The 12,458-nt window shown below is 38.0% G+C and overlaps 1 protein-coding gene across 1 annotated transcript; it reads left to right on the forward strand.

Moving 5' to 3' along the window:
* Positions 1–4,229: 4,229 nt before the first annotated feature.
* On the forward strand, positions 4,230–7,448 carry LOC104089474 (AT-hook motif nuclear-localized protein 25-like). The gene is made up of 2 exons (XM_009594415.4): positions 4,230–5,726; positions 6,491–7,448. Exons 1-2 carry the CDS (start codon positions 5,118–5,120, stop codon positions 6,710–6,712), a joined length of 831 nt encoding a protein of 276 aa, XP_009592710.1. The 5' UTR covers positions 4,230–5,117; the 3' UTR covers positions 6,713–7,448.
* Positions 7,449–12,458: the final 5,010 nt, after the last annotated feature.

The raw sequence follows: 12,458 nt of genomic DNA on the forward strand, positions 1-12,458 counted from the left end.
TAAACCGTACAGAGACTTTGTAATATGATTGAGTATATTTTCCGAGATTTTGAATATGCTTCAGGCATTTTAAACCCTTCAAGATTTTTCATGTAAATTTCATTATCAAGTGACCCGTACAAATAAGCTGTAACCACATCCATTTGATGTATTTCAAGCCTTTCACGTAAGGCTAAACTGATGAGATATCGAAAAGTTATGGCATCCATAACGAGTGAATATGTTTCTTCATAATCGACTCCAGGTCGTTGTGAGAATCCTTGTGCGACAAGGCGAGCCTTGTATCTTTCAACTTCATTTTTGTCATTCCTTTTTCGCACAAAAATACATTTATGACCAACTGGCTTTATGCAAGCAGGTGTTTGGACTACTTGTCCACAGACCTCTCTTTTAGCAAGTGACTTCAATTCCGATTGAATTGACCCTTGCCATTTTGCCATTCAAATCTTTGTCGACATTCTTCGACAGATCGGGGTTCAAGATTCTCACTATCTTGCATAATGTTAAGTGCAACATTATATGCAAAAATATTATCCACCGCTATTTCAGATCGATTTAAATTAATTCCATCACCAGTAGAACTTATTAAAAGTTCCTCACTCACTTGAGTCTCGGGTTCATTGATTTCTTCAGGAATCTAAGAACTAATCAGATCTTGGGTCTCTTCAGGAGATCCCTTCGTAGTATCATTTTGATCATTTGTCGATTTTCGTTTTCTAGGATTTCGACTATTAGAATCCAAAGGCCTACCACGCTTCAGGCATGCTTTAGGTTCACTAGCTCTCGTGCTAGTAGATGGTCATGCTGGGACATCAATTCGGATATGCACATTCTTTGCAGGAATATGTGACTTAGTTATCCTTTTCAAATCAGTAAATGCGTCTGGTATTTGATTTGCTATATTATATAAATGGATGATCTTCTGGACCTTTTGATTACATATAGGGGTAAGTGGATCAAAATGAGATAACGATGAAACTTTTCACATAATTTCTCTTTTGATTTCCTTTTTCTCTCCCCCTAATTGTGATAAATTTGTTTCATCAAATTGATAATCTGCAAATCGAGCAGTAAATAAATCTCCCGTCAATGGTTCAAGATACCGAATAATAGAGGGTGATTCAAACCCAATATATATTCATAACCTTCTCTGTTGGCCATCTAACTTCGTTGTGGTGGTGCTACTGGCACATATACAGCACATCCAAAAATTCGTAGATGGGCAATATCTAGTTCATGACCAAAAACTAATTATGACAGAGAATATTTATTACAACGTGTCGGTTTGAGATAGATAAGTGATGTTGCATGCAAGATAGAATGGCCCCAAACAGTAGTGGGCAATTTTGTTTTCATAAGTAATGGTCTTGCTATCAATTGCAGGCATTTAATAAATGACTCTGCAAGGCCATTTTGAGTTTGAACATAAGCTACAGGATGTTCAACTTTTATCCCAACTGATAGACAATAATCATCAAAAGCTTGAAATAAGAATTCTCCAGCATTATCAAGGCGAATAGCCTTTATAGGATAATCTGGGAATTGTGCCCTTAATCGAATTATTTGGGCTAATAGCTTTGCAAACGCCAGGTTGTGAGATGATATTAGTCACACATGAGACCATCTTGAAGATGCATCTATTAGGATCATAAAATATCTAAACAACCCATTTGGTGGGTGAATAGGTCCACATATATCCCCATGTATACGTTCTAAAAAGGCTGGAGATTCAATGCCAACCTTCATTGGTGATGGTCTAGTGATCATTTTGCCTTGATAACAAGCATCGCAAGAAAATTCATTATTTGTAAGAATCTTCAGGTTCTTTCATGGATGCCCACTCGAATTTTCAGTAATTCGTCTCATCATTATTGATCCAGGATGGCCCAAATGACCATGCCAAAGCACAAAAAACATTTGAATCAATAAAATTCTGGTTTACGATAGAGTGTGCTTCAATTGTACTAATCTTTGAATAGTATAAGCGAGAAGATAGAGTTGGCAACTTTTCTACAATGCACTTCTGGCCAGAAACATTCTTTGTAATACAAAGATATTCCATATTCATTTCATCTATCGTCTCAACATGATACCCATTTCGGCGGATATCTATAAAACTCAACAAGTTTCTTCGGGACTTGGAGGAGAATAATGCATTATCTAGAATAAGTTTTGTTCCCTTAGAAATATAGTGGCTCTTCCGGAGCCTTCAATCAAACTTATATTATCAAAAATTGTTGAAACATTTGCTTTTTTCCTATGCAAATAAGAAAAGTATTTCTGATCTTTGAATATGGCATGAGTTGTACCACTATCAATTACACAAGTAGCTTCATGTTTGGTCTTTGATCCAAACATAATTTGAGGATTATCCATATTCTTCAAAATGACATAAACAAAATAAATATGATAGTAAACATCATTATCAAAGCATAACTTTTATGTATGTACAACAATTACATAACTATACTATCTATTACAAACAACAAAAATTAAAATATTTACATTTCTACAGATTCATCACCGATCACATGACTTGTTTCTCCTTCGGGGAGTGCAAAGTAATCAGCTACATCCAAATGCATGAAGTCTAAATTATCTTCAGAAATAAAATTTGCTTCAGCATTTTTCTCCGTCTTCTTCAGGGAGGCTTGATACAACTCAACCAGGTGCTTTGGCGTACGACAGGTAAGTGACCAGTTCCCTTTTCCTCCACATCTATAGCACGCATTTTGCTGCCTTTGCTGCTTGCACCGCTTCATGCTTTTGTTCCTTCCTTTTTCACTGCTGGTGGTAAGGAGGGTTCTTTGGTACATTATTATTACCATGATTAGAATTTCTTCCCCGACCACGGTCATGGCCATGGCCACGACCTCTTCCACGCTTAGCTTGGTGGAAGTTCGTCTCATTTACTTCAGGGAATGGACAAGAACCAGTAGGCCGACTTTCATGATTTTTCATTAATAGCCCATTATGTTGCTCGGCTACAAGAAGATGTGAGATAAGTTCAGAATACTTTTTGAATCCCATCTCTCGATATTGCTGTTGCAGGAGCATATTCGAGGCATGAATAATGGTGAAAGTTTTCTCCAACATATCATGATCAGTAATATTATCACCACATAATTTCAATTGGGAAATCATTCTGAACATAGCAGAATTATACTCACTGATAGATTTAAAATCTTGTAGCCTTAGATGAGTCCAATCATAACGTGTCTGTGGAAGAACGACCATCTTCAGGTGGTCATATCTATCTTTCAAATTATTTCACAGTATGACTGTATCTTTAATAGTGAGATATTCTATTTTCAAGTCTTCATCAAGGTGATGACGTATGAATATCATTGCTTTGGCACAATCTTGGTTTGATGCTTGATTTTTGTCCATGATGGTGTGTGCCAGACCCATCGCATCAAGATGAATTTCAGCATCAAACACCCAAGACATGTACCTTTTGCCCGATATATCTAGGGCTACAAACTCAAGTTTATAAAGATTTGACATTATTTAGAAAAAGAAAGTCCGTACCTCTGATACTTTCAAAGTATTTGCTCGAGATGGCAGAGTCTCGTGTTGATAACGTGTTATAAAATAAAGACTGTAAAGTAAAGACAAGTATAGAGAGAAACTAATATATTATTCAATTTCAAACTAATGTAAATAATGAAGTGAAAACTCTTCTATTTATAGAAGAAAAGAAGTTGTTGTGTAAGCTGCTACTGCAAGTTGCTGTGTAAGCTGCTTGTAAGCTGCTACTACAAGCTGCTGTGTAAGCTGTTATTGTTCCAGATATAAATAATCTTCTACCGGTGGTAATATTTATCCATAACGTAGTACCGAAAGGTTAAACTTCTTCAGAAGACTTATTTCAATAAAGTACTAAATAGGTAAACATATTTAAGGCGGAGTCACATATGGATAAGTTTCTTTAGGAAGCTTTTTTCTAACGGAGTATTAAATGAACATCCATAATATAATATATTTATAATAGATTATACTTATATTATACATTTGATGACTATTTTATTAGTTTAAATTGTTGGATGGATCAGATGATTATTTAGGTTAATTCTTCTCATTTTTAAACAAAAATAATTTTCTTCGTTGGACATAACTCCGCTCCTAACGGTAGTAAATATTAAGTTAACAAGCTTTAGAATGAAAAGTATGATACCTACATAATTAGGGAAAGAAAATGAAGAAGATACTTTTTACACAGCTATCATTCTGAATACACTTATGACTTCACCTCAGCTGGACAACTTAAATGGTAGTGATCTTATAATGTGTAGACTCTCTCATTGAAAAAGACAAAGCCACTGATTTGACTGCGGCCGCAGAGATCCTATTCCAATATACCCACTTGCCTTATTTGCCTGTATACACTGTGTTCATTGTTTCTTCTTCCGCTTTTTGCTACTTGCTGCTGCTTTTCTCTACAACTTGGCCTTTGTTTTCTTCCACATATTAGCATTTAGCCCCTTGAATTGGCAACGGCGATGAGCAGAAAATAATCAGAAGTATTATCCTTGGAAAGAGCACTGTACTAGTGGTGCTGTTTTTTCTTATTTTTGTAACTCCTGATTGGATGTCTTACGCAGCTTCTAGAGTTGTTGGCAATTAGACCCATCTAACTTTCTACTTATGAATAGCTCAAGCACAAGGGCTGCTAAAGCGGGATTATTTAAGTTGAAAGGTTGTTAGTCCGATCGGTGATAATTATTTGCAGGTTTTCTAAATCGACCAACAATAAAGAAAATCTGCACAAATGGTGGACTGCAACTAAGTGGATCCGATCAGGTCGAAATATGGAGTTGAGGTCATTAGAGTCATTAAGCAGAAACATGTACTTTTCGGCATCTGAAGAACCCTAATTCACCTCTGGTAAAACTCTATGTAAATTGATTTTTTACCATATTGACGACGATTCATCAAAGGCTGGTAGATAGTCGATATACAACTGTTTTTAGTCATTTTCACTGCCAATCACTGCGGTTGCAATATACTACTACTCATCCTATTTGTCAAGGGAAAAATTGACTTAGGAAGTATAGTAGTATTTCTTTTATTCCCACTTGTGCTAGCTAGCTAGTACAGAATATTATTACTACTAGATGGATTTTAATTATACTTTGGGACTCGGGGGCGGTGATTCAAAGGAGGCATCTGACAGTGATGCTGGTGGAAGCTCCGGTGGCGGCGGAGCAGCCGGGACTTCCAACCGCCGCCCTCGAGGCCGTCCACCTGGATCCAAAAATAAGCCCAAGCCTCCAATTATTGTTACAAGAGACACCCCTAATGCACTCCGATCTCATGTGCTTGAAGTTTCCGCGGGTGCAGATGTAATGGAAAGTGTGTCCAATTACGCTAGGCGAAGGGGGAGAGGTGTTTGTATTCTCAGTGGTAGCGGCACAGTCAATAACGTCAACATTCGTCAACCTGCTTCCCCTGCTGGGAGTACTGTAATTACACTTCACGGCCGTTTTGAGATACTTTCACTATCTGGGACTATTCTTCCTCCGCCCGCACCGCCCGGGTCGAGTGGACTCTCTATATTTTTGTCAGGTGGACAAGGCCAAGTTGTTGGAGGATCTATCGTTGGGCCTTTGATGGCATCAGGTCCTGTTGTATTGATGGCTGCTTCCTTTGCTAATGCGGTGTTTGAACGGCTGCCGTTGGAGGAAGAGGAGGGGGTTGCTGCTGCTGCTGCTGCTACTACACAGGTACTCTTATAGCAGGTTGTTTGACTTATTTTTCAGAGGTAACTAGTTCCATTTATTATGGATTATTACTTGTAATTTTAAATGATTTAATAATGTAAAATTCAGGTCCGTAGAATTTGAAGTCTTATATATAGATACTAGATTTAATTTTGTCTCGTGGAAATAGTCTCTCTACTCCTCCGAAGCAGGGGTAAGGTCTGCGTACACACTAACTTTCCAGACCCCCCACTTTGTGAAATTTCAATGGGTTGTTGTTGTTGTATATATAGATACTAGGTGCATGTTTGGTTTTATCCATACGACTTTTAGGATATCTTGTGCATGAATTTTATGTTATTTGAGGTAAGTCAAACCTCTCGATAACAACTTCATTACATCCTCATTTGTTCCGATATTTTTTGCTGTTATAGTGAAATGTTGTTATAGAGGATATATATATATATATTATAACATAACATAAAAATCGATTCTGAAAAAAATATGATTTTTGTAGTGAATTGTTATTATATAGGGATGCTGTTATAGAGAGGTCTGACTCTACATTATTATAGTATTTTATACTAGTATTTTCTAGGTGTATTTTTATGTGACCAGGTTCATAGCGTCAAAGTATATATTTTGTAGATATAAGTCTGAAAGTCTCTTTTTGACGCATGATAACACCCCCTTGTAATGTTAATAATGTAAGAATGAAGTTTGCTTCATGTTTACTACCTTTTCCAATATTCTCAAAGAGCGTGCTTAGTTTAAATTTAATTAAACAGGTACATGAGCAGCCAGCTGCATCACAGTCATCAGGAGTAACCGGTGGTGGAGAGGGTGGACATCTAGTTGGAACTGGCGCCGAAGGTGGTGGTACTGGTGGTGGTGGTGCAGGAGGAGGTATGTCGTTTGGGAATGCACCACATAGTAATTACTCATTCTCACCTGAGTTGCTTGGATGGAGTGGCAATGCTGCACCTGCAAGTGGAAGGCCCCCGTTTTAGTATATGAATATTTGCATTAATTGCAAACAATGATGAGAGAGTTAATTAACCTAATTAGTATCCGGATGATTTTCAAGAATGTTACTCATTACATAGATATCATATGATTATCTCAAAATGCTTGAAGAGTTGATCATATTGTTGGTGCTGAAATTGGAGGGTGATGATCTGAATTGCATAGTTGTGGTTCACAAGTACAGTAAAATTTCAGTTTTACTAACAGTACAAGCAGCAATAGCAAGAGGCCATTATTGTGAAAGTTGTGAGGAGAGATTTGCAATTCAAGGGCGCTAACTTTGTATTGAAACTTGAAAGGATGCGTGATACTTGAGCAGTGAGATGAGCATTATTCCAAGAAATTGATCTCAAAGGTGAGTAGCTAAGCTTGCATTTTATGTACATAGTGTTTGTACAAGTATAGGTCACGATGCTTGCATTAGGGTATGCTGCCTACATTACACCCCATATATTGCGGTGTGGCCCTTCCCCGAATCCTGCGTAAACACGGAATGCGTTGCGCACCCGGCTGCCCTTTAGTGTTTGTACAAGTACAGCACGTAACACTGCGCATCTTGGCTGTCTTATCTTGTGCCATTTACCATTGATTTCTTTATCTATTACTGTATTACTTTGCTTATTAGCTTTGTTTTGTTGTAATCTTAGCTAACTAGGTAAGCGTTAATGCTGCACATTACTACTACAAGATATATTTCAGTCTCAACTTCTTTTATTTACATATTGTGTTTCTCATTTGATTCTACCATTTGTGAGAATACCTCTTTGTTCTTGAACAAGATCTGAAGATGTGTGTTATTTGCCGCCTCCGGCGATCATCGCTTTTCATTAGTCACAAAGTTTGAAGGCAATAGGCTATCATGTTGTACCTTTTGTGCTTGGGTTGGTTCTCAATCAAATTAACCAAAGTTGAAAAAGAGACCAATAAAAAAAACTCCTACAGTCCTGCTTATTTAGAAATACACTAAATACCATGTCAATTAGAGGACCTATGATGAGATTTCTGAAAACAGGAATCTGTATTAGTAGGATTGAAGAGGTTACATTGCTTCATTTTTGTATGATTAATTTAATTTAGTCATAGATAGGTGTACTATCACTGTGAGTTCCGAAAGAAATTTAAGTAAAAAAGGCTAGTCAAAACTGAACATCGAGGATTCACGCGACTGCATGTATGTATCATATTCGAAACAAGCGTGGAAAATTGCAGTCTGTAACATCAGGTACAGAACTAGTAACTTCCATTCCTTTAAGGAATAATTATGGTGTTAAAGCATAATTTGGAAATCGGGCGAAATTTAAGTTTTATAATCCTAAAATACCAAAAAATGAGGAACAATCATGGCGAGGCGAGACGATAACTATTGTTCCCTAGGTCGTATATGATGGACCGGTAAAATTTTAAGTGATCTGGGTCCGGTCGTTCGGACTCATGCAGATGGCGTGGACTGCACATGAAAATCTAGGAATCGAGTGAAATTTCAGTTTTTTGGCCTTAAAACGCCAAAAACGAGGAACGGTTATGGCGAGGCGATGACTGTTGTTCCTTAGGTCGCTTCGCCATGATCGTTCCTCGTTTTTTGGCGTTTTAGGGCGACCGGCCGCGAATCTCCTAAAATGTTGCGGGCCATAAAAATGACCTAATGAATAATAGGCATCGCTTCTCCATGGCCGTTCCTCGTTTTTTGGCATTTTAGGGCCATAAAATAGGAATTTAGGATGATTCCCAGATTTTCGTGCGCTATAGTCCACGCCATCTACGTGAATTCGGGCTAACGTTTCCGAATCTCCTAAACTTTTTCGGACATATCTAAAAAGGCCTAATGAAAAATAGTCATCGGTGCACCATGGATATTTCTCGTTTTTTGGCGTATAAGAGCCAAACACTATGAATTCGGGACGATTCCCAGATTTTTGTGTGCTATAACCCGCACCATCTGCATGAATTTGGGCAACCACCCCGAATCACCTAAAATTTTGCGGGCCCATAAAAAATGACCTAATGAACAATAGTCATTATTTTTTCATGATCGTACCTCATTTTTTGACGTTTTAGGGCATTAAAGCAGAAATTCAAGACAATTCTCATATTGTCATGTGCTATAGTCCACACCAACTGCATGAATTCGGGCGACCGACCCTGAATCTCATTTAAGTTTGCGGGGCCATAAAAATGACATAATGAACAATAGTCATCACTTCACCGTGACCGTTCCTCTTTTTCTGCGTTTTATGGCCATAAAACGAGAATTCATGACGATTCCGAGATTTTCGTGTGCTATAGTCCACACCATCTGCATGAATTCAGGCGACCGTCCCCGAATCTTCTAAAATTTTACGAGCCCATAAAAAACGACCTAATGAACAATAGTTATTGCTTCGCCATGACCATTCCTCGTTTTTTTATTTTTGCATTTTAGGGCCATAAAATATGAATTGAGGACGATTATTAGATTTTTATATATTATAGTCCATGCCAATTATATGAATTCAGACGACCGGCCTAGAAATTTTGTCGGCCCATAAAAAATGACCTAATGAATAATAGTCATCGCTTTGCCATGACCGTTCCTCATTTTTTGGCGTTTTAGGGCCATAAAAAAGGAATTCAGGACGATTCCAAGATTTTTGTGTGCTCCACGCCATCAACATGAATTCGGGGACCGCCCTGAATGTTCTAAAATTTTGCAGGCCCACCAAAAGCGATAGTCATTGCTTCGCCATGATCGTTCCTCGATTTTTGGCGTATTAGGGCCATGAAATGGAAATTCAGGATGATTGCCAAATTTTCGTGTGCTATAGTCCACGCCATCTATATAAATTTGGGCGACCGACACCGAATCTCCTAAAATTTTGCGAGCCACTAAAAAAGAATCTAATGAATAATATTTATCGATTTGCCATGACCGTTCCTCAATTTTGGCGTTTTAGGGATATAAAATAGGAATTCAAGACGAATCCCAAATTTTCGGGCGGCCAGCTTCGAAGCTCCTAAAATTTTGCGGGCCCATCTAAAATGATCTAATGAATAATAGTCATCGTTTCGCCTTGACCATTCATCGTTTTTGGTATTTTTGGGCCATAAAATAGAAACTCGGGACGATTCCCAGATTTTCGTTTGCTATAGTTCACGCTATCTGCATGAATTTGGGCGACCAGCACCTAATTTTCTAAACTTTTGCGGGCTCATAAAAAACGACCTAATGAATAATAGTCATCACTTAACTATCATTGTTCCTTATTTTTGGAGTTTTAGGCCATAAAATAGGAATTCGAGACAATTCCAGATTTTCCTGTGCTATAGTTCATGCCATTTGCGCGAATTCGGGAGACCAACCCCGTATCTCCTAAAATTTTGTGGGCTCATAAAAAACGATCTTATGAACAATAGTAATCCGTTCACCATAGCCGTTCCTCATTGTTTTGGTATTTTTGGGCCACAAAAGAAGAATTCAAGACGATTCCTAGATTTTCTTGTGCTATAGTCCACGTCATCTGTATGAATTCGGGCGACCGGCTCCGAATCTCCTAATATTTTGCAGGCCCATAAAAAAGACCTAATAAACAATAGTCATCGCATCTCCATGACCGTTCCTCAATTTATTCATTTCAGGGTCATAAAACAAGAATTCGCGACGATTCCCACCCGATCACAAGGAGAGGTTCACTATGATGGGGATACTTTTTTCCAGATGTTCGTGCGCTATAGTTCACGCTATCTACATGAATTCGGGCGACCGGCCTCGAATCACCCAAATTTTACAAGCCCATAAAAACGACCTATTGAACAATAGTCATTGCGTCGCCATGATCGTTCCTCATTTGTTGTATTTTGGGACCATAAAATAGGAATTCAGAACGATTCCCATATTATCGTGTGTATAGTCCACGCCATCAAACATGAATTTGAGTGACTGGCCCCGAATCTCCTAAAATTTTGTCGGCTCATAAAAAATTACCTAATGAATAATAGTTATCGCTTCGCCATGATCACTCCTTATGTTTTGGCGTTTTAAGGCCAGAAAATAGGAATTCAGGACGATTCCCATATTTTTGTGTGCCCATGCCATCTGCATGAATTTTGGTGACATGGCCTCGAATCTCCTAAAAATTTTCGGGCCCATAGAAAATGACCTAATGGATAATGTCATCACTTCGCCATGATCATTCCTAAATTTTGGCATTTTAGGGCCATAAAACAGGAATTCAGGACGATTCCTAGATTTTCGTGTGCTATAGTACACGTCATCTGCATGAATTCGGGAGACCGGCCCCGATATCCTAAGATTTTTCGGGCCCATCAAAAATGATCTAATGAATAATATTAATCGTTTATCTATGATTGTTCCTCATGTTTTGGTGTTTTAGTGCTACAAAATAGGAATTCGGAACGATTCCCAAATTTTTGTGTGCTACAATCCACGCCATGTGCATGAATCCATGCCATCCGCATGAATGTGGGCGACCGACCCCGAATCAAGAAGATTCCCAGATTTTCGTGTGCTATAGTCCACGCCATCAACACGAATTCGGCGACCGCCTCAAATCTTCTAAAATTTTGCGGGCCCATTAAAAATGACCTAATGAATAATAGTCATCACTTCGCCATGCCCATTCCTCATTTTTTGGTATTTTAGGGCCATAAAATAGGAATTCAAGACGATTACAAGTTTTCGTGTGTTATGGTTCACGCCATCTGCATGAATTCGGGTGACCAGTCCCGAATCTCCTTAAATTTTGCGAGCCCACAAAAAACGACCTAATGAACAATACTCATCGCTTCGCCATGACCGTTTCTCATTTTTTTGGCTTTTTGGGGCCATAAAACAGGAATTGAGAACGATTCCTAGATTTCGTATGTTGTACATGCAAATTTTGTAGAATTTTCTGACGGACTCTGATTGGCCTAAATTTTCGTAGGTTCATAGTAACGGTCGAGTGACCAATACTCCTTACTTCGATATGGCTTACGCGTGCACGTTTCGAGGTCAGGTAACACAAAATTATGACTATATTTGTTTTTTGGTGTGTATTAGTATATACTGATTTTGTAGAATATTATTTTCGGACTCTAATTGGCCTTAAATATTGTATGTCCATACGAAACAGCCTAGTGACCAATACTCATCACTTCACCATAACTTTCGCATTCATTTTTTGTTGTTTTGAGCTCATGCAACCCAAATTTGTGCTTATATCTACTTTTTCGTATGTACTAGTACATGCTGATTTTGTAGTACGTGTTGGTTTCGTAGTATTTTTTGGACGGATTTCGATTGGTCTGAAAGTTCGTATGTCCATTAGAAACGGTGACCAATACTCATTGTTTCGTCATGACTTTATGGTTCATTTTATGGCGTCTTGTGGTCATGCAATACGAATTTGTTATTATATTCACTTTTTCGTGTGTATTAGTACATGCAGATTTTGTAGAATTTTTTTGATGGACTCCGACTGGCCTAAAATTTCGTAGGTCCGCATGAAACGACCTACTGACCAATACTCATTGCTTCGCAAATTTTTGGGTTCATTGTTTGGTGTTTTGGGTCATGCAACATGAAATTGTAATTTTATCTTCTTTTTCGTGTGTATTAGTATATGTTGATTTTGTAAAAAGATAAATTACGGACTCTGATTGGCCTAAAATTTTATATGTCCATAAAAAAAATTATATATAAATATAAGCACATTATCTCAACTTATCGTCCAGTTCATTTTGCGGTTGCTTATA

Source organism: Nicotiana tomentosiformis, chromosome 4 (assembly GCF_000390325.3).
Source record: "Nicotiana tomentosiformis chromosome 4, ASM39032v3, whole genome shotgun sequence".
Classification (NCBI taxonomy): domain Eukaryota; kingdom Viridiplantae; phylum Streptophyta; class Magnoliopsida; order Solanales; family Solanaceae; genus Nicotiana; species Nicotiana tomentosiformis.

Bases quoted from the DNA above. Each gene is read 5' to 3' on its own strand.
- LOC104089474 (XM_009594415.4), top strand. From the start codon at position 5,118: ATGGATTTTAATTATACTTTGGGACTCGGGGGCGGTGATTCAAAGGAG. The intron at 5,727-6,490 runs GTACTCTTATAG...TTAATTAAACAG, and splicing joins CTGCTGCTGCTACTACACAG to GTACATGAGCAGCCAGCTGC.